We start from the raw sequence: 27,829 nt of genomic DNA on the forward strand, positions 1-27,829 counted from the left end.
CGCGCGCCGGAGGCTGGTGGCAGGTGCACGGAGTTTGTTGAATAAACGCGCCTCACTGGGATTCACTCCCTCCGGCTCGAGGGCGTCGCGTCGCTTCCTCCCCTTCGCACCCACTGACCCTCTCAGCCCCTGCGGCCCTCAGCCACACACAGGTGCCCCTTCGCCTCCTCGCCTCCCCTCGGACCCCACCAGCCCAGGGAGGGCGCCATTTTCCTCATACTCGTCTGCCCTGCTCTCGCTCGCGAGCACCTTCTCCTCAGGTCACCTCCTCAGCCCCCTCCTCAATATCTCCCCGCTCCCGGGTGCCCGCCCCTCCCTTCCGGTGCCGCCGCGGGGCCGGGACCCCAGCCTGGTGCCTCCCAGCCCTTCGGACCACGCCCCTCAGACCAGCGGGGTCGCGCGGGAGGCGCGCACCCCGCGGCCGCTCCGGAGGGGCGGGGGTGGGCGGGGAAAGGGGGCGTGTCCCTTATAGTCGTGGGCGTCGATTGGCCGGGCCGCGGGCAGGGGGCGGGACTGCAGCCTGGGTCTCGGCCCTGATCTCCGCCTGGGATCTCCGCGGCTCATTCTTCGCGGAAGCCGCCTCGGCGTGGTTGGTAAGGACCGGAGAGCGACGCCTCAGGCTCGGGCAGCATGGCTGAGAAGCGGCACACAGGAGACGCCGAAGCCCGGCGGCTCCCCGACTCCTTCAGGGGTGAGCCCCGCGCCGTCACCCACCTCCCCTAACCCTCCCCCTCGGGAACTAGCCGCAGCCCGGGTGTCCCAGGCTCGCCTCCGTCGCTTTTAAGCCGTGCGACCGCCGCTTTAAGCTTCGGTGACGCTGAAAATCGTGAATTCTCTTCCGCGGGCTGGGGTCCGTTTGAGGGATGTTAGGGTGCAGAGTGCACAGAGGCTTGCCTGGCACACGGGGGACGCACCCGCTGCAGGGCACGTTTCCAATACCAGAGCCATGGCAGGGGCTCGCGTGCTCCAGCGCTTGCCAGATGCCAGGCCCTGTGCCAGGGCTGTGCGTTCCTTATCTCGTAGCATGCGGGCGGGCAAGATGTGTAAGTGACTCACGGCCAGTGACGCAAACCTGCACCCCACACTCAGGACCCTGGGTCTTCCTGTCGCGCGACTCCCCCCTCCACCCCAATCCCCTCCAGCCAGCCTTTGCCCAGAGCGACTACCCCTTCTCCGGAACTGGAAAGAACTCCTGCCCCCCAGCCCCACCCCTGGCCTATTTCACATTAAGAAGCAAGACTGACCTGGGAGGTTTTGCCCTCCCCCCGCCCCTCACACATAGTAAGCTGTGTTTGTGCAAGAAAAGAAGAAAGTCTCTTTTCGGTATTCTTCCCTCTCTCTTCCCAGCTTCACCTTCTGCCGTTTTCTGCCCCCTCTTGACTCCCTTTGTCCTAGGGACCTCGCCTCTGGGGCTTTTGTTTCTCACTGGGAATTCTTTTAAGTATTCCCACCCTAGCGGGGCCTTCCCTGCTGTAATGGCAGAAACCTTGAGTGGTTCAGTGTTGTTGCCCTGGGAAGGAGCTAGTACCCTTGAGAAGGCTATCATCTTGAACCTTTATTGGCTAACTCCTTGGGGGTGAGAGTGGGGTTCCAATAGAGAGAGGTGACAATCCTCCCCCGGGGTGCTGAGTCCCTCCCAGGGGCTCTTAGTGATCCAAAGGAATTATTTCTAAGGATGGAATTTCAGACAGGCTGACATAGAGAATAACAGTTTAGGGGGGGAAGGGTGAGCTTTTCCAGCACCCCCACAAAGAACATGATATTGGACTTAACTGTTCTGACTAGTTGTAAAGCCAGCCTTGTCCACCCATCCAAGTGCCATTTCCGTTGCCCAGCGATCCTTCCCAAGAGCATTCCAAGCATTGTCTGTCACTTTTCTCTGCTAAGCACATTGGAGAGTTACTTTCCCAAATCAGTAGTGTAACGGGAAGGATGTATTTGAAGAAACCGAGGAAAAAGAGGTTGAATTACTTCAGAGTCACAGTTTATAACTAATGGAGCCATACTTTATATTGGGTTTTAGCTGACCCTAAAGCTTGGAGTCCACCTCTTTTGTAGTTGATTGTCATATCCTAGATGGGAAGGGAGGTGGGATACTTTCCTCTGTGCTCTGTCTGACCTTTTGGTGGGAGACAGAGGGACTATGAGGATAGTTACTAGCAGTTTGGTGAAAGCAGTGGGAAATCTGTTTGTAGATGTTCTTTGGGAATATGCATGATCTTTATTTATACTTAATATCCCTTTAGTTGGTTTTTCATGGTTATAGACCAGTTCTCACTTCTAAGTTCTTTTTCTTGGCTCTATGATTACCTTTTTTTTTTTTTAGACAGAATTTTTTTTCAGACTCTAATGAAAACTGCATCTTCCTCAGAAAATTATATATAAAACAAAATTTTGCTTAGTCTAGGTCACTTTTTTATTTTTAATATAAACTTTTGAGATCCAGCACTGGTGGAAAGCCATTACTAGAATTTGTTAAATAGAATTTAGTGAGTGCCTGCTATAGGTCAAACACAGCCTAAGTGCTTTACAAACATGATCTAATTGCAGTCTTCTAACAGCTCCACAAGGAAAACATTATCCACCATTTTACAGCTAGGAAACTGGGGCTTGGAATAGAAAAATCACACATGTGTGCCTCGGAGCCAGGTTTCAAACCCAGGCTATGTGATTTTCCATTTTCCCTACCCTAGAGCTATCTTCAAAATGTGTACCCAAGAGAGGACCTTCTCAGACATTGGTACTTCAATGAAGGTGAGAGACCACGAGGAAAGCCCAAAGGAATCTAACTTCAATCCAGACCTCTTGAATAAGACATCTCCAGAAGGCTGCTTCTGGGGGAGGCAGTGGAATATAAAAGCCCAAACTCTGTCCTTTTGTGATTTTGCTGACAATTAGTCTCAGGAATATAAATAGGACCAAACCTAGAGCAAGAGCCAGTGCATTCACTTTGTAATGAAATAGTGCAGGTGGATTGCAAAGAAATGTATTATTATAATTAAGAGACATGTCAACAGAATGTATCCCTTTGGGACAATGCCTGAAAATAAGCAGAATCAAGGGACTGATTTGTTTATTTCAGTTGTTACAGCTGATCAGATTGGGGAGAGTTTTGTAACTTCTTTAATAATTAATCTGAGTTAAACCATCAATGGTCATAAATTAACTCAAACCAATGACCAAGTCTAGTAAAGCTGGTGTGTGTGTGTGTGTGTGTGTGTGTGTGTGTGTGTGTATCATGACAATACATTGTTAAGTGTGGAAAGAAAGAGGTTAGAGATTACAGTCAGTGGAGAAAAGGAAGTATGTGTCAATTCTCCTTTCTCCATTCTTATTGAATGTCTGTCTATACTCTGAGACTTGTAAAGAAACTTAAACCCCAGGCATTTAGCCTGACATTTCAGTAGATTAGTCTCTGAAGATGCTGGCAATAAAGTCTGTTGTAAAGTATCAGTGAAAATCATACCAACTTTGTCCAGTTATAAACACACTTATGATAAGATGGTTTAGTGTAGTGAAACAAGAGTGGAATTGAGAATTCAAGGATCTGAATTGAGATCTCAATACCATCCCTTACTACCTGGGTCACCTTGGGTTAAGTCTCAGCCTCGCAAGCCAATTCCTCGTCTCTGTCCTGGGTATAATCTTACCGGCGGTAACTGTCTCCCAAGGTTTTAAGAATCAAATGAGGAAATTTACGTAAATGTACTTTTGAAACATTAAAATGTCAACTATTCAATCGGAGAAAGACAGCTATCATATGATCTCCCTGACATGAAGAAGTGGAGATGCAACATGTAGGAAAAGAATAAATGAAACAAGATGGGATTGGGAGGAGGACAAACCATAAGAGACTATTAATCTCAGAAAACAAACTGAGGGTTGCCAGGGGAGAGGGGTAGGGAGAGGGTGGTTGGGTTATGGACATTGGGGAGGGTATGTGCTATGGTGAGTACTGTGAAGTGTATAAACCTGGTGATTCATAGACCTGTATCCCTGGGGCTAATAATACATTATATGTTTATTTAAAAATATTTTTTTAATTAAAAAAAATGTCAACTATTGAGGTAAATCATTAATGGGGAAAACAAAGAATGAAGTTAACAATGACTATTGAGAAAATGTAGTAATTATGCAGGGAGTTTAAATTTATGGGCAAAAAGTTGTATGAAAGGGGCGCCTGGGTGGCTCAGTGGGTTAAGCTGCTGCCTTCAGCTCAGGTCATGATCCCAGGTCCTGGGATCAAGCCTCTCATCGGGCTCTCTGCTCAGTGGGGAGCCTGCTTCCTCCTCTCTCTCTGCCTGCCTCTCTGCCTGCTTGTGATCTCTCTCTGTCAAATAAATAAATAAAATCTTTAAAAAAAAAAAAAAAGTTGTATGAAAGATGGTCCAAGATGGTTTAGAACTTTATTGTCCTGCTCAGATGTAGTCTGTTTCTCCTCTAGAGATAGAGTCCCCAGGCAGATTGTTAGTCTTGATATTTTCTCAGCAGCGTTTGGGTCCCAGAAGGCAATTTGCTTACTAAAAAGTTTATGCCTATACACTGTATCAATATGATCTTTGAGTTGTAATAAAAAATAACGCTGCTATTTATTGAACACTTCCTGAGTGTCAAGTTCTTCTCATTGATTTTTATATGAGACAAGTATTGTTCTTTTCCCTTATATTACTCCTGAGCAAAGTTAGTGGTAGAAATGGAATCTGACCCCAGAGCCCCAAGCTCTTACCTACTGCTTAGCTTCTTGATGTCAGTTGAAGAACTGTACTTCTACCTGCCCCCCAACACATACACACACATTTTTTGTTTGTTTGTTTTTAAGATTTTATTTATTTTTATTTATTTTGACAGAGAGAGATCACAAGCAGGCAGAGAGGCAGACAGAGAGAGAGAGAAACAGGCTTCCTCCTGAGCAGAGAGCCCAATGCGGGACTCGATCCCAGGACCCTGAGATCATGACCTGAGCAGAAGGCAGAGGCTCAACCCACTGAGCCACCGAGGCGCCCCCCCACACACCTTTTTTTAAAAGGAAGCTCGATGCCCAATGTGGAGCTTGAATTCATGACCCTGAGATCAAGAGTCCCATGTTCTACCAACCAAGCCAGCCAGGCACCCACAATTTTTAGATAAAGTGATGTTGCCCTCCAAAGACTTTAATGAGAAAAACTCAATTGTAGATACTTTTAAGACGTCCAAGTAAAGGAGCTGGAGGGAAGAAGAAAAAAAAAAAAACCAACGGAAGAAGTAGGAGGGTTTTGTTCTCTTAATATGTTTCAAGTCTAGTCTAAATTTAATTCACTTAATAGCATTATGAAATTGTTTTTCTCCAGTTTTTCTGAATATAACTGTTACTGTCTTTCCGGCTATGGGCGATAGTCAGCCCATACATACTCATTCTGACAACTGCTTTGGGACAGAGAATGATTCTGAACTGTATTCAACAATTATTTACTTGGCAGATGGTTTTTGAGTACCTGTTATACTCTAGATGTCTACCGTATTAGCTCATCTACTCTTCACATTTAACCCTCTCAGGAGGTACTCCTATTAGCCCTATTTTTAAATGAGTAGATTAAGCACAGAATTAAGAAACTTTCACAAGATCATACAGATAATAAATGGCAGAGCCAGCTTTGAAGCCATCATGCCATGTTGTATTAAGAAGATCAAAATCTGGGGCGCCTGGCTGGCTCCATTAAGAGTCTGCCTTTGGCTCAGGTCATGATCCCGGGGTCCTGGGATAGAGCCTTGCATTGGGCTTTTTGCTCAGCGGGGATCCTGCTTCTCCCTCTCCCACTCTTCCTGCTTGTGTTCTGTCTCTCTCGGTCAAGTAAATAAATAAAATCTTAAAAAAAAAAATCAAAATCTATGAAGAAGACGGACCTTGAATAGGATAATTATAAGTACCTTGAATAGGATAATTATAAGTACGATAAATGTTTTTTAGAAATGGTTAAGTGAAAAAAGAAGGAAAGAAAGAAAGGAAGGAAGAGAAAAAGAAAGAGTGAGTTAAATGCTGTAGGCAATTTGGAGAGGGGGCCTCTTTAAGACTCAGGGGGTTCAAATTTAAAATTACTCATGACACCCTCACCTCTTTTTCCTCCTGTTTTATGACTAGAACTCTCGAATGAAGAAAAGCTACAGAAAATCCCCAAGATACTTGGGAAAGAAAATATTCACACTTACCTAATTTCCTTATAATCTTTTCAAGCTAGGCAAAGGACTCCCTTTATTTCAATTTGCATTGGAACTCTTTCTTGAATGGATCTGGCCATGCCCTTTTTCTAATATCTCATGGTAAACACATTTTGTGATTGAGATCTGAAAATACTTATCCAGTATCAGTCCTTTTGATCCAGTATTTGTAGGCATAGATGGTTTATAATACGGAGGGAAAAGGTACTCTCTCTGGCCTTGGTTTTTAACTTGATACCATCTGGCCTTTAGCCACTCCAGCCCAGAGGCTAATTTCTTCCCTAGAGGTTTAAGGATAAGGGCATTCGAAGAATTAGAAACCATGCCTAATTAAAATAATCATTTGAAAGACGGATTATAGTGTGCCCTTGTCTGCTTTGAAAGCCTCCGCACAAACGAATGCAAATTGTAATCTCTCCAAACTGTAATCTCTCCGAGTAAATGCCAACATTTTTTTTCAACATACACATATTGAGCCCCTACTGTGTGCTAATCTGAACCCCTCTCTCCCTCCATATGTTTTTCTCTCTGTAGTGTGCTGCTTCATTTTTGTTTCTCTCTTCACTTTTTTCCTCCATTTTTCTTCTTTTCCTTTTCTTCTATTGTTTCCTTCCCTTCCTTGTCTTTTTTATTTATTTATTTATTTTTGAAGATTTTATTTATCTTAGTGAGAGAGAGAACACGAATGGGGCAGGGAGGAGCAGAGGGAGAAGGAAAAATAATCAGAAATATGATATCCTGAATATTTATGCCTTTCAGAAAAATTCAAAAATTGCCAAGATCTTTCATTTCAACCTACTGTTGTTGATCCTTAAATGGTGCTGTTAGGACCATGCTGTTAGCATGTTTTTGAGACCAAATTCCCAGCCCTCTTATCTCCACCCCAACAGCACTGTTCTTGGCAGTGCATGAAGACGGAAAGTGCTTCACTTGTGTTCCAGGAAAGGGGAAGGAAAAGCTTGTCCTTAAATGTTGCTGTTCAGGCATTGCAACAATCCTTGGGCTCATCTTTTTCTTTTTGTGTGTATTAATGCAAATGAAACTTGAGTTAGATTTTCAGATATTATGTAAGACCTTTCTGGCCTTTCCCTGAAGAGGAAATCTAATCTTCTGAACTTTAGAACAAAATCTCAATGATAAATAGAATTTATTATTGCACATGATTTCCAGCAGCGTCAAGTTCAGTAGACCTTTAAGTAAGTCAGCTGATACTGTATCATTAACAATGTAGTGCTCTGAAATTATGCCTGTGCTACTCTCTTGAAAAGATTATTTTACTGCTTTTTTGGAAGCTAACCCAACAAAAATTACCATACAACTTGTTTTGTTTCATTTGTTTCATGGTTTTGTTTGTTTTCTTCTGTCTCAGCTCAGGAAGTCTTTTGCTTTATTACTCGGGGACTCCAGGAGGAATATTTCATACTTACTTTACAGATATTTGTGAATATTAGAAAGATAGTATGTAAGGAATCCACTTGTGGCTGACATGTGATAGACATTCAATAAATGGCTATTATTAGTCATAATTAAAGGCACTGCCAGAGTGTAAGAAATAATGTAAGAATTATACAATTTCATCTTTTCATCAAAATTAGTTTACGCAATAAAAATGGATGGAAATTTTACTAAGCATATATGCAATGCAGCAGAATTTCTATTTGAGAAAATTGGACATAACATAAATGTTCACTAGGTTCATGGAACAGTGGACTATTATTCAACCTTTTTTTTTATTAAATTGATCTATTTATTTTCAGAAAAACAGTATTCATTATTTTTTCACCACACCCAGTGCTCCATGCAATCCGTGCCCTCTATAATACCCACCACCTGGTACCCTGACCTCCCATCCCCCCGCCAACTTCAAACCCCTCAGATTGTTTTTCAGAGTCCATAGTCTCTCATGATTCACCTCCCCTTCCAATTTACCCCAACTCCCTTCTCCTCTCTAACACCCCTTGTCCTCCATGATATTTGTTATGCTCCACAAATAAGTGAAACCATATGATAATTGACTCTCTCTGCTTGACTTATTTCACTCAGCATAATCTCTTCCAGACCTGTCCTTATTCAACCTTTAATAATAAAGAATATGACGTGAAAAGATGTTCACAGTATAAGGGGAAAGCAGATTTAAAATTATTATATATACTATTATTTCATTTAAAAAAAAAGGATACAAAAGGTTTAGAGGATACATAGCAAGGCAGAAAAGTCATCGCCATCTAGAGATAAGGGAAGTATAGATAATTTTTCTTCTCTAATTTCTTTAGCTATAATTTCTAATTTTTATAGAAACAAGTTTGCTTTTACAATAAGAGGGAAAAAAGCAGTGTTTTTTTAAAAACATTGTCAGTTCCGGAGTGCCTGGGTGGCTCAGTGGGTTAGGTCTCTGCCTTCGCCTCAGGTCATGATCCCAGGGTCCTAGGATCAAGCCCTACATCGGGCTCTGCGCAGCAGGGAGCCTGCTTCCCCTGCTCTCTCTGCCCGTCTCTCTGTGTACTTGTGATCGCTGTCTGTCAAATAAATAAATAAATAATCTTTAAAAACATTGTCAGTTCCCTGGAGATAAGCCCAGTTTGAATATTGAGTTAAAAAGTGTTGATACATACACTCATACCCATTTTCAAAACTTCGCTTTAGTTAGTTAAAAATTTGATGCAGGGGCGCCTGGGTGGCTCAGTGGGTTAAAGCCTCTGCCTTCGGCTCAGGTCATGATCCCAGGGTCCTGGGATCGAGCCCCACATCAGGCTCTCCGCTCCTTGGGGAGCCTGCTTTCTCCTCTCTCTCTCTGCCCACCTCTCTGCCTACTTGTGATCTCTGTCTGTCAAATAAATAAATAAAATCTTTAAAAAAAAAAAAAATTTGATGCAGTTTTCAGAAGAGTTGGTAGTAAAAGAAAAAAAATTAACTGCAGCCAAGTAGTTTACAACCCAGTGTCATGGGATCCCTTATCTTTCAGAGTGTTCCCACGCAGCGGTATCAACCAGAATATCTCAGGAATGCTGGGTCCTCGTTATTGCCTTTTTATCACATCCAACTGGTAGGGCGGATCCAGTCTTCCAGGTAGTGAATTGAGAAACTTGGAAGAAATGAACATGAAATTTGGGGGAGTAACTGAGAATTTCTGAAGGGTTCGCTAATATCCTGGTGAAGCTGAAGCCTCACCTCTCAGAGGAGTGTGATTTGTGTACCTTTCAGAGTTCTAACCAGATGGGGAAGAATTTCCAGGCTTGAGAAGGGGCTAGTTTAGGCACTAGAATGGTATGAAGTGGTGCCATCCCCAGTGTATGCGCTGATTATTTCTAGCTGAGCATTTGAGATGCGAAAGACCAAGCCCAGTTTTTAGGATCTCCACTTCATTTCTTGTTACTCTTTGTTTGTAATCACATGTAATCCCATGTAATCACGGTGGAAACTGAGGGCACGTACACGTATGCACATGCAACCCATGAGAAAAGACTGGGCTGGGATAAAAGAAATATAGGAAACATCACTGCCCTCAGAGAGTTTATAGTCTAATATGTTCAGGACAGAGAGCTGTGAAATTTGCCTGGGAACACGAGGCTTGGGGCAGTATTTTAGAAGGCACCAAATGCTGTCAGAAAAGTATTTGTGGCCAGTCTGTTCCTTGTTTGGAATCTGCTCCACTTTGGAAGCCTAGACCTGAGCCTGGCCACCAGCCTGTTTTGCTATAAATAGGCACAGCTGGAAATAGGAGGCCTTCCTCCATAGGAATATCAGATTTCATTCTCCAAACTCCTACCATGTTCTCCCAGTTTGGATACTGTATTGGGAAAGTGCTCCAAACACGAAATCTTCTTTCATGAGGTTTTTTTTTTTTTTTTTTTTTTTTAATTCAGAGGCAAAGGACAGAAGGAATGACTTGATTTAGAACGTGGGCTCTGGGGTAGGATGACCTGTGTTTGAATCCCGGGTCCTCCTCCACCCTGTGGTCTTGGGAAAGCTTTGTTGCTTCAGTTACCTCACTTGTAAAATGGAGTTAAAAATACTTGGGGCACCTGGGTGGCTCAGCTGGTTAAGTGTCTGTCATTGGCTCAGGTCATGATCCCTGGGTCCTGGGATCGAGCCTCGCATCGGGCTTTCTGTTCAGTGGGGAGTCTGCTTCTCTCTCTCCCTCAGCCTCTCCCCCTGCTAGTGTTCTCTCTCCCTGTCTCACAAATAAACAAAATCTTAAAAAAAAATTAACTTCAACTTAACTTACAAAGAAAGAGTAAATGAGATAGGCATCTCGAGTAATTGAACACAGTGCCTACGACATATCGTCTACCAGAGGTGCTGGGATTATCATCAGTTGTAATAATGCCTGAGGGAGCCTTCTGCACAGGCCGCTTCTGCACAGGTCCGTGCTTGGAATATCCTCTCAGTAGATACATCGATGACCCCACAAACTATAGTTTAGAAACCTCCGGGAGATTAACTTAGAACACTTTTATTCATTTATGCATAGGACCTTTACCTCACAATGTGACGCAGGACCAGAAAACCATTAAGTCATCTGTAGCATTTCTGGTCTTGCATCCTGCATTTCAGAGCCCTTGATCTGGGTGCCACCTTGTGTCCCTCTTCTCCCAGGCTCTCAGCTTCAACTCTGCTTATTTCTTGGCCTTCTGTAGATTCAAAGGCCTGTCTCGCTGCCATCCTTGCCCTTCCAAGCCGTAACCATTGCCCAGCCTGCCTCCTCCCCTCTAGCCCTTCTCCCTCTCATTACCAAGACTGTTCCTGGAAATACTGCAGAAGCTTTCTGTGATTCATAAGGAAAGTGATAGTATCCCTGGGCGTTCTCCGTCCCTCTGCCCTCCACAGACAGGAAACAGACAGACACTGGGTACAGAAAGTGCAAAACATAACCCGGAAGTGAAGGGGGTTTCTCAGGATTGTAGGGAAAGGCAGTCCCTGGACCAGCCGCTCACACCACCTAAGAGAGCAAGTCCAGACACACTCCAAGAGATACTGTCTTCGAAGAGGAAGTTGGTAGAACACCTGACCCTTATGAGAGGAGATTTAGACCACTGATAAGAAGTTTGAGGTTGAATCAATGCATGCATTAAAAACTAAGCAAAGGGAAAAAGCAAGACGTTGGAGAAAAAAACAAAAAGTTGCATGGGACAGAAACATGAATCAGACATCCTAACCTGGCTTAGCATTGAATCGCATTTACATATTCATGAAGTGTAAAATTTGATAATGATCTAACCAAAATGATGATATAATTAGAAGGATGGGCATATTTATGGAGTGGGGGAGAAGCTAAATCCTCTTCCATCGTGGAAAGTCAATAAGTAATGCTCAAAATGGAGAAAGCAACAAGTGACAAAACAAGCATATTATTTAGAAACAGAGAAGTATAGACCAAAATACTCAGCCAACAGAGCAGTTGCCTTTGAGGAAAGAAATATTGGAAGAGGTAAGTGGGGGACTGCTCTCTTTTTGTATTAATCTTGGAGAACTTTGGGACTTTTTAAACTTTGTGCACGTGTAGCTGATAAAAAATTAGAACAGAAAAAGTATAGATGCAGGGCACCTGGGGGACTGTTGGTTAAGCATCTGTCCTCAGCTCAGGTCATGATCTCAGGGTCCTGGGATCGAGCGCAATGGTGGGCTCCCTGCTCCGTGGGGAGTCTGCTTCTCCCTCCCTCTGGCCCATCTTGTTCACTCTCTCTCCTCTGTCTCAAATAAATAGATAATTTTCTTTTAAGCACAGATGCATAGCAACAAAGGCTAAAAAAATAAGGTGAGAATAATAGAAGGGAGAGAAATAGTTCACAGAATTTATTTATAAAAATGTGTGTGGTTTGGAAGAATATTCATCATCTCTGGATCGACTAATCCCACTCCCACACCCGTCCCGCTGAAATTCTTGCAGTGTGGTGTGTATTATTACCTTCCTAGTAAGACAAGAGCTATTTCATGTTGCAGGAACGGAAGCAATTAGAAAAGCCAGACTATGTGTAAAGATGTTTGTGATACAAACATCTTTACACATAGTGTGTCTAAGCATCCGGGAAAAGGGTAATAAAGTATGGTTGGTGCACATGCCAGAGGAAATCACTCGCAGTTTGCCTTAGTTCATCTGTGCCCTCAGTTTAAATGCTCTTTGCCTTCCGTCCCCACCCTTTTGGTACCTTCCTTAACCGTTATATCCTTCCAGACATGCGTCTGACAACCGCCACAGTCCCCTACCCGCCCTACCCCACTGTCACCTCTGTCCCAGCTATGTAAGTTACTCCCATTCTGTGTTTCCAAAATGCTCTACAGTCTGTGTCGACACTCACCACCTAATGTTGTAATGATCTGTCTGTCTTGCCTGAGACAGGCAAGACCTTCCTGAGAGCCGGGATTGGGTCTTACTTTTACCATGTCAGTGCAGAGCACAAGGCATAATAAACGTTTGCAGGATAAAAAATAATGTGGGAAATCCTTATCATGTTCAGTAGATGAGAAAAAGTAGCCCCTGTTCTTCAGGGTTGTTACAAGGATTAGATGGGGAAATCCAGGGAACACAGTAGAATTCTAGGCATCGGTGAGTTCCGTGGACAGAGGAGGAAGGTGGTGGGAGTCTGCTATTAACAATGACAAGAGATGTGTATTTTTTGTTTTCACAGATAGCCCCAGTACAGGCCTTGGACCTTGTGGCTGGATTTTGGTGGCTGTCTCGTTCTTGTTCACTGTTATAACTTTCCCCATCTCGGTATGGATGTGCATAAAGGTAATAAAGAAGACGTCACTTGCATCTGCCAAGGGGTCAGCCCCTCACTACATAAGCCCCCCGTTGTGTGTATCTGTGTAGAAAAGAGAGAGAGAGGAGAGAGAGAGAGACCTGCTGGCCTGAATCCCTTTTCCTTCATCTCTCCCTTGGAAATTTCCCTCTAGTCACCTGTTGTAATGGAATCTGGGGACTTCTTTCAGCCATGGTCCAGGCAGCCCATCTCATAGGTTAGAGGAAGGATCCCTATCGGAAATGTTCCAAAGTTGGGGGTTTGGGGTGGTCCTGTCCAGAGTCAAGACACTGAGGACTGGCTGCTGGCTCCATTGTTCACTGTGTGACCTTTGTCGAAGTAGCAACACCCACTTCACAGGGCCATGGCGAGGATTAAAGAATGTCTCTAAACATACTTATCCCAATGCCTGGCATATGGCAAGGACCCCCCAGTTGCTGGTTATTTTTTCCATAAAGTCATTAGTACTTTGATAAATGACTATCATTTACATATTCCTAAGAAGGGAAAATATGCTCCAAGAATTTTCAGATAATTTTATAATTATAATTTAAGGAGTCAGGAGATAAACTGTGGGAAATTTAGTCGTTTTTATTTCTTGTCTTTATTACCAGGGCATGAGTAACTGAGTGAGGATGTTAACAGCTGAGGAGTGGAGTTATGGATTTGCTCCTATATACTACTCTGTACTTCCCAAATTTTATACAGTGAAATATCTATTGCTTTTATAATCACTTAAAAAAATAGTAAATACATATCCTGCTTGGTGTAATTCAGCATCAAACATGTTATTTATAGATACTGTATGGATTTTATTTTATTTAAGTTTTATGTGTTTAAGAAATCCCCTACGCCCAACAGGAGGCTCAAACTCATGACCCCAAGATCAAGGGTCGCATGCCCTAAAGACCGAGCCAGGCAGGCACCCTGATACTGTTCAGACTTTAGAGAAAAAAACAACACAGAGGCATCTAATCTGTTTAGAACAGAATATATATTTAACAAGCTGCCTATAAATACATAGTGTATATAAAGATTTGTACTCCTCATGTTTAATTATTATTTGTGTTTTTCATCTAGATCATAAAAGAATATGAACGAGCCATCATCTTTAGACTGGGTCGCATTTTACAAGGAGGAGCCAAAGGACCTGGTCAGTACTAGAATTCTGGGTCGTTGGCCTGGAGACCGAAGTTCTTCCTCTTGTTGATGTGGATTCCCTTACGTGGGTCCCTTCTCTGTTGACGTAGAAAAGAGTGCCTGTAACAGAAGCCGTGTGACAATAGCAGTGGGGCTGGCCAGTCTTGCTACAATTGCCCTTTCCTTCCCTGGGCTCCCCTCCCCTTCCCATCCCCGCCGATAAGATTGTGTTAAGCCAAGAAGAGCCACAACTGTGGAAGCTTGAGCATAGAATTCCTACTCACTAAAGGCTTTCTAGATCTTACTCTCTATGCCTTAGTTCTGGCAAACTTCCCTTCAGCCCCTACTGTATTCCAGGCTCTGGGAATTCAAGGGAGACTAAAACATAGCTCCTGCCCTCAAGGAGCTTGCCGTCTAGTGGACACCAAAAAGGAAGCAGTTACAATCCCGTGTGATAAGTACCATGACCAAGTCACTGCAGATAGCTGTGGAAACCCAGAGACAGGTGACGGACCCCACCTAGGAGGATGAGACCAGGCTTTGGAGGTGATGACAGCTTGGCTGAGTCTTGAGGCATGGAGAGGTGTTGGCCAGAGGGGCGGTATTCCCAGTAGAAATGGCAACATGGGCAGCATGATGTCGAGGGGGATATGGTGGGCCCAGGGAGGGAAAGGCCTGCAGGGGGCTCGGCCCAGCATGAGCATGGAGCTCGAGGAGAGGGGAGTGGCCGGAGAAGGGCACCGGGGCAGGCCATGCAGGACCTTATGTGGCATATTCAGGGGTTCGTGTGCTGAGAAAACGGGACAAAGGAGAGAATCCGGAAGATGCAGAAAGACATGGGAAGGATCGTGTTGGTCTAAGTAAAGACCAGATGGCCAGTGGTGGCGGAGTCAGGAGATGACGTCACGGGCCTCAGTGGCAGCATTTAGGAGGCACAAGGGAGCAGGAGGCTGGCATTCCTGGCATCTGGCTCGTGCACTGAGACGACCTGGCCTCTTTCCGTTGATTCCTTTGATTCTGTTAGGGTGAAGGGATGAGGCCCCAGTGTCTCTCGATAACGTTCTGTGTTTCTTTGTTGCAGGTTTGTTTTTTATTCTCCCCTGCACGGACAGCTTCATCAAGGTGGACATGAGGACCATTTCATTTGACATTCCTCCTCAGGAGGTAAGGTGGTCTTATGCCGTTGATAACAGATGTCATGTGTGAAAGTCGCTGGCCATGAGAGCAGCACAGAATAGGGTGGTGAGAGCATGGGTGTAGAGCCTGTCTGCTTGTCACCATTTTCCAGCTGTGTGCCTTTGAGCAAGTTCCTTAACCTCTCTGTGCCTTAGTTTCATCATCTGTAAAATTAGAGGTTAGAATCGTAGGACCTACTTTTGGGGACAGGGGAGAGAGAGCACACGTGAGCATGAGCCAGCAATGGGGACGGGTAGAAGGGTTCGATCCCAGGACCGAGATCATGACCTGAGCCGAAGGCAGACACTTCACTGACTGGGCCACCCATGCATCCCTAGTAGAACCTACTTCAGAAGTTCTTGTGAGGACTACCTGAGACCTTACACGTATAGTGCTTAGGCCAGTGGCTAATAAATTGTTAAGTGCCTACGTGTTTATTATTACCAAGGGTAGCCTCGTGTTAGCATTACTGTATCTGTCATCCCTTTTCCTACTGCACTTCTCTGCTGTAGGTTTCTGATACGAAATCCAGCGTAGCGCAACATTCTTCTTAAGGTTCTTCATTTTATTCTAGATACAGAATTAGGAGCTGCTCATTTGGCTTTTTAGATAAAGCATATAATGTTTTGGAATAGTCATACTCCATGCTCTTTCAAACTACTTTGTGAGGAGTATCACAGTTGAAACTCACAGCAGGATCCTTGAAAAGCACATAACTGCCGTGGGGCAAAGGGCTTCCACCAGACCAGAGTGGCAGAGCCAGGAGCGACGCTCAGCCCCTTGGGTTCCTCGCCAAATGCGTGTCCCGCAGCTCCGTGCTAAACGCACCCGACGCTCGGGTTCACTCCCTCGTGGCCTTTGACGGTGAGGGCCACCCTGGGCCACGTGTCCGGGGAGGCGTCGTCACCGAGGCTGATAGATAGCCTGGAAACAGGATGAAGGGACGGGCGGAAGAAGAGTGCCAAGTGTTTCCTGGCTAGAAGCCAGGTGCACCGCAGGCTGCTGGAGTCTGGCTCGGTCGCCTTCTCTTGGCCTCGAACCCAGGAACCGGCGTAGGAACCTCCTTGCTGGTGCCAATCCAGACAGGGGCTGAGGTCAGACTTCATCATCCATGTGCATGGAGGGACGCCGGCAGTCACCGTTACCCACGAGAACGGGGCTAAGAGCTGTGCTGTGTTCTCTGCACGTTTTCCCATCTTTCAGAGAAGACGGACCCTCAGAAGGAGCCTCTCGCAGGGTAGCTGGGAGTCCTGAGGCTCCGTCTGTAAATGCTGCAGACATCCGGCGGGCTTGCTGTAAGCTGCTGCCTTCCAGCGGCTCCCTCCTCTCCTGGGAGCCGCTGAGCCTGCAGCCGAATGGAACGTGGCAAGCCGTCCTTCTTCCGACCCCCTTGAACATAATATGAAGGAAGAGAAGTACCCTGCCAAAGATTAACAGTAGGCAGAGAGGCTGCAGCTTTAGAAAGCTCTAGCTGTGGCAGTTGCAGGGGCAAGAGCCTGTTCAGAAATGATAAGCGTTTGCCGATCATAGCGTGGGAAATCATTAATTTGCACGCCAATGTGGTAATACACTATTAGAAGTATTTTTAGATTATCAGAAAAAGAGAGGTGACTGCTTTCCTTCCTGACAGGACAGAAGAGCAATGCACACCACTGCCATTACTACCCACCCGTTACACAGCCCTTTACACTCCCAAAAGAGTCTCGTTCGGCTGGATCTTCAACTTCAATGCAATTTGCCAGCAGTATGCGCAGAATGGGACTGTGTTATTAGCCCCATCTCACAGATGAGGACTCTGTGGGACTGGCAGGCTAAGAGCCTCACTGGAGATGACCAAGCAGGTCCAGGAGGCACGGCTCAGGTCTCCTGACCCTCCTTCGCACACTCTGCCACAATCACTGTGTTCCTAGGATCACGTTTCAGTTCCTCGCTCCTTGATTCACTACCTGCTCTGTCTCCGGCACTCTGCCAGTGCGAGAGACAGCAGAGACAAGGTGCCCTAGAGAAACGCACGGTCCATTAGAGAAGCCATGAGGTCGACCGGCAGCACAGTCGCTGCGGTGAGGTGCAGGGGGGATCGTGGCTTGCCCTGCCTCGTTAGGGGAGTTTCACAGAGGAAAAGAGCTGTGTCTTGGATGATGTGTCATCATGTGCCAATCTGCTGGTGTGAGGGAGAGGAGAGGACATCCAAGTGGGGTGGGGACACCTGCACGAAGGCCTGGGACACAACACAATGCGTGTGGGACCTCCACCTTCTCCAGTGTGGCAGGTGTGCAGCAGGGAGCGGGAAGGAGTGAGACCAGTGGCCCGCTGTCAGAGGACCTCAAAACCAAACTAAGGAGCTGCCTGGAAGGGGCTGGGAAGAAGCCCGGACGCATGATGTCCTGGAAAGCATTTTTATGTAGCATGCTATAAAATTTATTTCTACCCTCACCTCTCCCTATAACAATAGTCCCCATTCCTTTTGTGTTTGACTTCACTGTGCTGCCTTCGAGAGTTAACCCAGCCTAGGTTCTGCCCCAGCGCCGGGCTATGTCTTGCGTGATGCGTCCGCCCTTGCACATGCTCACGCCCCCTCGGGAAATGAGTTCTTCTTGTAAGACGTAGTTCAAGTACTGCCCTGCCACCGACAGCTGTCCCTCCTTCTTTCTGCCACGGCTTCCTTGATTTCCCGCCCTCTCGGAAAGCACCGTGCCTGCTGCTGAGTGGTGTCTCAGAATTTGTTGAATGATTGAATTAGCGAATAAGTGAATGTATTTTACTAAAATTCCAAAGGCATAGTTAGCTTTCGGATGCTGCGTTGTCTTAGTCCCTTCAGGCGGCTCTAACCAAATCCCACACACTGGGTGGCTTATAAACCACTGAAAGGTATTGTTCACCCCATCGGAGGCTGGAATCCAAGGTCAGGGTGCAAGTGGGCTCAGCGCCTGGACGAGGCACTGCTTCCTCATTCATAGATGACCATGAGGGCTCAACCCTCATGACCCAAGCATGCCCCAAAGGCCCCACCTCCTAATGTCTGATGCCATCATGTGAGTGGTTAGGTTTCAGTGTCCGAACTTGGAGGGCACACTATACTCTGTCAAGAACACTTACTACAGAAAATTGGCTGGTATCTTAAGATGTTCTAGAGAACAACACTGCTTACAGTTCTCGTAAAGAATGAGTCGGTGGGCAGGTGTGAAATGGCATCCATCCTGTTACAGATCCTCACCAAGGACTCGGTGACCATCAGTGTGGACGGCGTAGTCTATTACCGCGTGCAGAACGCCACCCTTGCCGTGGCAAATATCACCAACGCCGACTCAGCAACCCGTTTGTTGGCACAAACAACTCTGAGAAACGTCCTAGGCACCAAGAACCTTTCCCAGATCCTCTCTGACAGAGAAGAAATCGCACACAACATGCAGGTAAGGCCATGAGTCACCAGAAATACCGAGATGTCGCCAGAGGGTTAGCGGTTGTTTGACAACTTTTGACTCATTCCGATCAGGAGAATCACTGACTGGCCTTTTTCTCTTCACTGAAGCTCGCTGGAAGGAGTATTTTTCACACAAAGATCTCATGGCTTAACAGCTCAGTTGCATAATTTTTTTTTTATTCCCTTCCACGTAGGGTTCCCCTCAGAATTAGCATTAACCTTTTTCATTTAGCGTAATAGTTCTGAGGCCATTCTGCAAGAAAGTGCGGGTGTCATTAACGCTTTGTTCTCTGCATGAGACCCATGACTTCCCTTGTAACTCATATGCATCCCGAGCTTTCTAGAGTCATAGATTATGAATTAAACCTGGCTAGTCCAAAAAAGATAAAGGACTAAAATCCGAGATCTTGTTATTTATCAATGTCATCGTGTATCAAATCTGTGACCTTAACCTGATGCCCACAACCACCACAGCAAACAGAAAGGAAGGTTTCATTCCTCCCGTTGCAAAGGGACCCTGATGAAGCAAAAAGATGTACTGTGACTTAATCACGTTAGATCAGGAGCCAGCGGGCCACCTGTTTTTATTAGTAAAGTGTGGTCAGGATACAGACATACACACTGGTTTATATATTATCCACGGCTGGTTTTGACCCACAATGGCACAGTTTAAGAGTTGCAGGGAAGACTGAAAATAGACAACCACTGTCTGGCCCTTTGAGGGAAAGCTTGCCAACCCCTGCATGAGCTTCTTTAAGAGAACCAGGATCAGCTCCCCAGTCCCCACAGAGGAGACCTAACCTCTCCCCCAGACCTCCGCCAGCGCCTTGTCCACTCCCCAGCCCAGTGGTCTGTCCTCGGCCGCTGGGCAGGGCTGAGCCTTCTTTGCTGGCCTTCTCTCTTCCGAACAGTGTACCCTGGATGACGCCACTGATGACTGGGGAATAAAGGTGGAGCGCGTGGAAATTAAGGACGTGAAGCTGCCCGTGCAGCTCCAGAGAGCCATGGCCGCAGAGGCAGAGGCATCCCGGGAGGCCCGCGCCAAGGTAGACTTGCTGTCTGCTCTGGTCTTGTCTCTTTTTTCTTTTTTCTTTCCTTTCCTTTTCTTTTCTTTTCTCTAGTTTTCTCTTTCTTTCTTTATCTCTTTTCCATACTTTGTTTTTCCTATTGAGTTTTCTTCTTAGTTACAAAACAGCAAAACCACAGTTGTTACAAAAATGGAAATAATCCTAAAGTGTATGTCAAGGTGAAAGCCTTCCTCTTGCTTCTGAGTCACATGCCCCCAGGGGCCACGGCTCCTGGCAGCTTAGTGTGTATACTGGCGCTTTCCCTGATGAGGGTGTTTGACTGCTGGCCTGTTTGTTTTACGAAAGTAGGCTCGTACCATGCCTATTCTCTGCTTTGCTTGCTTCACTGCACAACATCCTGTGAGCCCGGTGGTGTGTGCAGAGCCACTCAGTCTTCTGTGACCGCGTCTCCCATACCCTACGTTCCCAGACCCCCACTAAGCACAAATTAACAGTTCTGAGTTCAGAGCAACTGGGTATTCCCGCCAGTGTGCTCACCATCTGTTCCTTCCTATTTTGTTTCTTTCAAAGCTTTTATTTTTTTTCTAAGTCATCTCTACACCCAGCGTGCGGCTCAAACTCGCAACCCTGAGGTCAAGAGTCGTACGCTCTACTGACTGAGCCAGCCAGGCACCCCTCCTTCCCTATTTTTGTCTTCTCTTTCATTCTCTTTCTCAGGCTCTTCTTCCTTCTTACTGTTCCCTCTTCCTCTCTGTCCTTTTAACTTTTTTTCGCTCCTCTTTCTTTGATGTCTGCCTCCCCCCTCTTCCTTGGTCATCCCCATCCCTGCCCACCTCGGCAGCCTGCATGGTGGGGGCCCCCATGAGCGGTGTCGAGGAAATGTCTATTCATCTAATCTGGGAAAGAGGATTTCTGGAGCTAATATAGAAGCACACAGGGATAGCTTGCCAAACCCAAGGCTGGGAAGCAGACTCAAGTCTCCAGAGTTGGAGCCCAGGACCACATTGCGCTCAAGACCAAAGGGAGCTAATCATTCTACCCCTTGGACCCCACCTCACTGCTGACAGCTTGAGAGCAGGGTGTCTCTCAAGTTTCCATACCTCCCTGGTTGAACACTAAAGGGGACAGACCAGCCTTGATTCCAGATTCACAGCAGGGAGATCTTTGGTCAAAGTTTAGTCAAAAGGGCAAAGTCAGATGTTCATAAGCTCCCACAGCCCCTTGTGCAGATATGAGTGATGGAGGAAGAGGGTCAGTTGACATAAGAGGGCTTGCTGTGGACTTGACAGATCTCCCAAGATGCAAGGAGCAAACCAGTCTGTTGTTATGTTGGAAAATAGTGGCAGCTGGAGAGAACTGGCTAAGCACAGAACCCTAACCTTCTAGTAGGAAGCCTTTAAGATGTAAGTCAGGTGCTATAATTTCTTAGCCAACACCAAATAGAGTAGTAGCTCCTTTGACAGACTATGCCCAGAATTTTCTACTGACCAGGATTGCTAGGTTTTCCCAACGTGATAACTAATGCTTCTGAGGACAGCTGGTAATGCTGCGGAAGCCTCAAGGGCTCGCTCTCACAGTCATCACCCTGAGAAGACTAAGTGGTACTTCCGGTAACATTAAAGATGCCCTACTGTGTGCTAATAAGTATTTTGAAAATTAGGAACTGCTTTTATCTAGAATATGTCATTAACCAACAGCCCTGTTTCCAAGCCACATAGGCGACTTAGAATGTCAGAGCCTGAAATGTCCTTAGAGGTTATATCTTCTGGAGGCGACAAATAACCTGGCCCCGATGCTGCTTCTCCCACCTCCTATTCCCCTGCTGGTAATTAACTGCAGCACTGTTTTCCACTGAGCTTAGACTTGACCTCAGACTCCCGCTATTGCCCTCCAGGTAACAAGCCTCAACTACTTGGAATGGGCTCTAAAAATGAAATTTATTTGCCATCCCACGGTTCAGATGAAGAAAATTGAAGCCCAGAAAATTTCTGTGGTTTCCTCAAGGTCACAGGGTTGATGAGTGACCACAGAAATGAGAACTCCCCTCTGTTTCTCACTGCCTCCTTTGGACTTCCCGTGATGGGTTTGGTTGTCTGCAGGTGTTCTCACGAGCGAGGAAGGAAGTTCCCTGATAACAATGGGAAGAGACAGAGGAAGCCCGTTAGAATGCTGAGTAACTGTGCTCCCACTTAGATGAGACTGTAGGGACCATCTAGACTATTCTAGTGGACCTGGGCTATGCCTGTCTTTAAGATTAGGGTGAGCACATAGAATTACAAGGAGTCTCTCCTTTCTGTAAAATAAAATAACCCTGCAACCACCATAAGGCCAAAAATTCAAAATCATATATTCATGTTCTCATGGAAAATAGGGAGTCTGTTTCAATATGTAAATATGTATGTAAACTGGGAAATATGTTATCTGGGAAAGAAAAGGGTAGGAGAGCCTCTAGACTGAGAGACTTCAGAGAGAAATTCCTCAAGTTAATTAGCCATCAGGGAAATGCAAATTCAGATCCCATGCAGATGCCATGCTAGATATCCACCAGAATGGTTTAAAAAAGAAAGAAAGAAAGAAAAGAACCGAGTGTGGGGGAGGGAGGACCTGGTGCTCCGATTTTGTTAGCGAGACTGGAAATTTGGAAATTTGGAAATTTACAGTCTCTCTGGAAGAGAGACTTTGGAAAGCCCTCTGGCAGTGTGTATCCAACAGAAATGCACTCACGTGTTTACCAAAAGTCATGCGCTGGAGTGTTCACAGCAGCATTTTGTAGTACCCCGAACTGGAAACTGCCCATGTGTCCCTTGCCGTTGAATGGATAGAGTTTGCTTTATTCATGCAGAGGAGCACCAGGCAATGAAGAGAGTGAACGGAACATGGTTTGAGAGAAAGGAGCCCGGCACGAAAGAGGAGAGATTGTCCCGCAAGCTTGGCTGTATCTTAGTCAAACCTCTTTGTCAAGTGTGTAGACTAGCTCCGATTGACTTGAATGTAGTACCTTTCCCGCTTGCATCCTTCCTGATTTCCTTTCTCACGCCTCTGAAAAGAATGTCTGGCACGTGCTTTCAGGCTCATATTCCCGGGGCCTCGTCTTCCATTAATTGAGAGGGGGGAGTGCAGGAACGCAGAGTCCCCTTTCTCTGCCCTTCCCCGCCTGGCCCGCCCCAGCTCTGGAAGGAGAGACCACAGTACCAGCCTCACAGGCCTGAAAATGCCCAACTCTCACATGATGGATCAAGCGATAGGGAGTGTTGATCAGCATGGGGCTGCCCCACGAGCAGCTGGCTCTGCTCTCTGAGGTCCCATTCACAGCATCTATGCCGCCAGTGTTTAGACAATACGGCGTGCCCAGCCTGGTAGGTCCGGCTGCCCCGCCAAGAGACTGTGTGTTGGCCAGTAGTGGGAGATGAGGTAGCTTTACAGTTGGTCCATGTCCAGACCAGGGGGGGAAAAAGTGCCTAACTGGTCATCTGAGATGATATGGAAAAACCCATGTCATCTGTCCTCGGGGCCGAGCTCCGTTTTGCATTCTGTACGTACAGTGCCTGCCTTAGAGCACGGTTACGTGAGGCACTTGGCATGTACCTGGCTTCTGCCCCTTCTCACAGACCCAAGTAAGACCTCCTGATAAGCTGAGATTTTTATCCTCTAAACTGAGTGCCTTCTCTTGGTAATACGACATCTGATATCCCCCATCTAACCCAATGGGACCACCCAGGCACCCAAATCTAGAAACCCGGGGCCCTGCCTCAGTTCCTCTCCCTTCCTATGCCCAGTCAGCCTCCATGCTGCTGACTGTCCTCCTGAAGAGCCCCCCAGCCCCTTCCTCCCTCCATCCCCGCTACCGGCAAATCTCCCTGGTCACTCCGAGGCTGTCCCACTGGCCCCTCACCGAGTCTCCCCATCCGTCCCCAGGCATCTGTCAGCCTGTCCTCTCCAGCTAGACCTGGTGAGGTTCCTGCTGGAAACTTCAGCAGCTTCCCACTGCCTACAGCCTGCAGACCAAGCACCCCCGCCTCCCCTCGGCCTCACACCATATTCAGCCACTTACGTTTTTCTGGAATACACCAGCTTTTTTAAAATATACCACAGTATCTCTTCATGTGTGCTGCCTGAAGTATTCTTCAACTTTGTCCAAAGAGCAAAGCTTTTGCCCTGTCCTGTTCAACTTACTTACCTCACCACCTCACCTGCAAAAACTGCTTTCCCCTGAGCGCTGGCACCGAGCCTCGCACCCACCTCTGTCAACATTTGTCACACTGGAACAAAGCATCCAATTTCCCTGTCTGTGTCCCCTGCTTGACCAGGTGCTGAAGGAGGCGAGGGCATCCACCCTCTACCCCTAGCTCCTGCCCAGGGCTTGACCCCTAACGTGGCCCCCAACAGTAACGGTGTAAGTAATCATAACTCCACTGGTCCTAAGACCATTGCTTTGGATCCTGATTCTCACGGAAGTATTAGGAACCATGAATATTTTGAGATCCGTGTGCGAATATCCTAGTGGAACTGCCCAGTGAAGCTTGAGGATCCCGGTATCTTCAGCCCTCTTCTCGGAGGATCATGAAGTGAAAGGAACTGCCTTGATTTGGCTTCAGCTTTCTGTCTTCCTCACAGTGGCCCAAGGAGGCAGGTGCTCTCGCATTTTAAGAATAAGAAACCAGAGCTCAGGATGTTAAATTATCCCTGTGAGGACACTCAGCTGGTAAGGCTTTTGGTTTGAGATTGGCATGAAAGCCCATCTCATTCCCAAGCCTCCCCACTGCCCAGTGATGTTCAAGCTCTTATGCTCATTGAACCTCTCGAAGAATCTGGAAAAACTGTATGGTCCCATCACACATTTTAAATAGACCTGTAAAAATTTTTATTTGAATTGATACACTTGGCTGAGCATAATTATCCCTGGTTATGTTTTAAATATCGACATTTCACACTAAAACTGTGAACATCATTCTTTTAAAGGTACCCAGTGAAATTCAAATGACATAATTACTCCACCATCTATTTAAAATACTTAAATAAGGTTTTCGTGGTCAGGCACATTTTACTGTCCCTTCTTCTCCTTGAACTTCTGGTTCCACTCCGCCTCCTCCACGGATTTCTTTTCCTAATATGATATATTTTGTAAAGAGTCATTTTATTACTGTACCGCAACACATTTAGTATTGAAGTTAAAACTATTATAAAAAATTTCCCATGACTACAAGCAAGGCATTTAAATGTTTCAGAATGTCTTCTCAGTAATTTTTTTTTTTTTTTAACTAGAAATGCTTCTCTTAACAAGACAAAGAATTTAAGTCTTCATAGCCGGCTGTCACTTATTGCCAAAAGACTAAACATCAATTCCAGTCTTAACTTTTCATTTTTATAGATATAAGGAGTCAGAACTTTTGTTTACATAAATAAGTGGGTAGAAATGGAAGTTTTGTTGCAAGTCACGCATGCAATTCTTTGCACTGCCTCAACATTTATGTGCTAAAAAAAAACATCATACACCATCTTCATTAAAAAAATATATATATATTAAAGATTTATTTGAGACAGAGAGAGCCCATAAGCAGAGGGAGCTCGAGGGAGAGGGAGAAGCAGACTCCCTGCTGGGCAGGGACGGGGGGTGGGGGGGCAGTCTCCAGGCTCGATCCCAGGACCCTGAGATAGGAAGGCAGATGCTCAACTGACTGAGCCGCCCAGGCGCCGCTCAAGAAGTATTTTTAATGGTCATCCACTTTCAGTTCTGTAAGGTTCTCTTCCTTTTTTAGCAATCAAAGAACTGGAAATCCATTTTACTTGGAAAAGGATTCGTATCCAGTCATTGGTCACTCTCCCAACCTCTAAACGGTATTTCGAATTGTCTCTTGTCTGGTCCCCTGAAGCGTGTGAGAAAGGTCAGAGTAGAAGAGGATGTCTTGACCTCAGGCCCGTACTTGGGCAAATCAGATAGAGGATAAAGGACGTATGCAAACTGGGTAACTGGAAATCGATTTCTTAAAACCGTTTTTTCTCGGCCCTGCAAGGGTGAGTATACCTACCCAGGTTTGAAGACTGCTGTTTGAACACTTCCTTTTTCTCCATTTTACCCACTCCCCGGTCCTGTCGCGTAGGTCATTGCTGCCGAGGGAGAAATGAACGCATCCAGGGCTCTGAAAGAAGCTTCCATGGTCATCACCGAGTCTCCGGCAGCCCTCCAGCTGCGGTACCTCCAGACGCTGACCACCATCGCTGCTGAGAAAAACTCCACGATCGTCTTCCCCCTGCCCATAGACATGTTGCAAGGCATCATGGGGGCAAAACAGTGAGCCTCGGAGGCCAATGCAAAGATGTGCCCTTCCTTTCCAGGGTAGAGTGGGGACCAAATCAGCCCTTAACCTGTGAGGAGAGAGGAGGGCGGGATCTCGGCTCTCCTTCCGCTCTTTCCCTTCCCATATGTTGACTGCAAGGTTCTTAGAATGTGTAGTGATCCTAGCAACAGAGGAAGATTGTTAGCTTGTAAATACTGAGAAAGAGGAATGCAGGGAGGGGACTGGTGATTTAAAAGAGATAATTTCCTACTCCTTAAAATATTTAAAAGTTCATATATTTAGATCATCATGTAATAGGTTAAATCCCCTGTCTTTTGACTTTTCACTGGGTCATTCTGCACCCTCTATCTGCAGCCAGTCCAAAGGCAAGTAAATAGGTTATAACCACCACTTGACACCCTGGCTGGACAAATGCTTTGCAGAAAGCAGAGACCTTAGGCTACGACCAGCTTCTCTGGGCCACACGTGCCTTACTTTCGGGGAATCTTAAGGAAACATTCCTGCCATCCGCTCTCTTTCGAATCCCAGGCGGTGCTTCGAAATAACCCTCTGTCTCAAGGAGGCATTTTCTTGCCTGTACCTTTCAATACTGGAAGAGATGGTCAAGATCAGTGAGAAAGATGATCTTAACCCTTGAAAGACTTTTAAATCCACTGTCACAAAGATCTTTTAAGAATAATATGTTTTTTTTCTTTTTTTGGCTCGAAGCTTCTTTGAGCCTCTCTATGACCAAATGAGTCCTCTGTGCTCTTTCAAACCAGCTACATACTTGTCACAAAAGTGCTTTTTTCTCACTTTTGCCTATTTTCCTATATCAGGTTCTCAACAGTTTCTGATTTTTTAAACGACACTTTCTCTAAGTTCTATGGGCAACTGTTTATATACCCATTCGAATAGCTTGAGGACTAATACTTTTTAAAAAAATGTCTTCAGAAAGCCATTCTATTTTACTGTCTGCATGCTATTAACTCTTGTACACTGTGAAATATGTTGGCCACCAGTCCTGTTCATTAAATACTGTAAGGAATTCACAATATATTGGGCACATAATAGCCAATGAGCTTGGCAAGACACTGTCAAACTTAGGATATATATACAGATCTAGGTCTCTTCTATTCGTGGAATCCTTTCTTCATCACCAAGGTCAATGCTGAAAGAGGAAGTGGTCAGCCCCTCTGGACCACAGTTGCTCATTTTGCAGTAATAGGGAGCACCTTCAGTTTCGCAAATGGGGTGAATCTGAGCCACCTGGCATTCTTCCTGTTGGCCTGAAAACCCGGCTGGTGACATTCCTCCTCGAGGCTCTGAATTCACCTAGAGAAGTCTTCCCTGCCCAGAGCTCAGCCTGCATGTCCGTCCTTAGCTAGATCACTGTCAGTCCCACACCAGGAGTGTCCCCTCCTCAATCGCCCATGTCCAAGCTTATTTTAGGAAACCTTGAGCCCATGTATCCAGGTTCCAAGCTGAGTTTGATTAAGTGTATATGGAGCATTTTGACTTGGAACTCAAGTTACTCATTTTAAATAATGCTCTTCTCTCTTTGGTGAGGTTGCAACCCAGGAGGGCCAGGAAACAACTCCATACCCTGGCTGAAAATCTCTTCTCGGGTTCAGGGTAACCGTGCTTTCTGTTCCTGGAGTTTCCCTATTTGCAGAAACCAGTCTTCACCTCTCTGCCTTGTGGATTCATAGCCCAACAGGGTGGGATTAAATTGCTTGAGAGGGAGGGAGCATAAAAGGGGTCTCTAGGCTGAGTGTCGGTGTGAGAGGTTTTTCCACATGGCCTCCCTTTCCAATGCTGTACATAACAATAAAGTGTGCACTTTTACTCATTTTC

At 45.9% G+C, this 27,829-nt stretch overlaps 1 protein-coding gene across 1 annotated transcript; it reads left to right on the plus strand.

The window, feature by feature from the left end:
- The first annotated feature begins 542 nt into the window (after positions 1–542).
- Positions 543–27,826, plus strand: STOM (stomatin). The gene is made up of 7 exons (XM_032308859.1): positions 543–691; positions 12,819–12,922; positions 14,013–14,085; positions 15,154–15,236; positions 18,455–18,658; positions 19,581–19,715; positions 25,796–27,826. The coding sequence occupies exons 1-7, from the start codon at positions 631–633 to the stop codon at positions 25,988–25,990; spliced, it is 855 nt and encodes a 284-aa protein (XP_032164750.1). The 5' UTR covers positions 543–630; the 3' UTR covers positions 25,991–27,826.
- Positions 27,827–27,829: the final 3 nt, after the last annotated feature.

This window comes from Mustela erminea, chromosome 12, assembly GCF_009829155.1.
Source record: "Mustela erminea isolate mMusErm1 chromosome 12, mMusErm1.Pri, whole genome shotgun sequence".
NCBI classification, from domain to species: Eukaryota; Metazoa; Chordata; class Mammalia; order Carnivora; family Mustelidae; genus Mustela; species Mustela erminea.

What these genes read in the sequence shown, in the direction of transcription:
- STOM (XM_032308859.1), top strand. Translation starts at nt 631, where the DNA reads ATGGCTGAGAAGCGGCACACAGGAGACGCCGAAGCCCGGCGGCTCCCC. An exon ending in TTGACATTCCTCCTCAGGAG is followed by an intron (nt 15,237 to 18,454) that starts GTAAGGTGGTCT and finishes ATCCTGTTACAG; the next exon opens with ATCCTCACCAAGGACTCGGT. An exon ending in CCCGGGAGGCCCGCGCCAAG is followed by an intron (nt 19,716 to 25,795) that starts GTAGACTTGCTG and finishes CCTGTCGCGTAG; the next exon opens with GTCATTGCTGCCGAGGGAGA.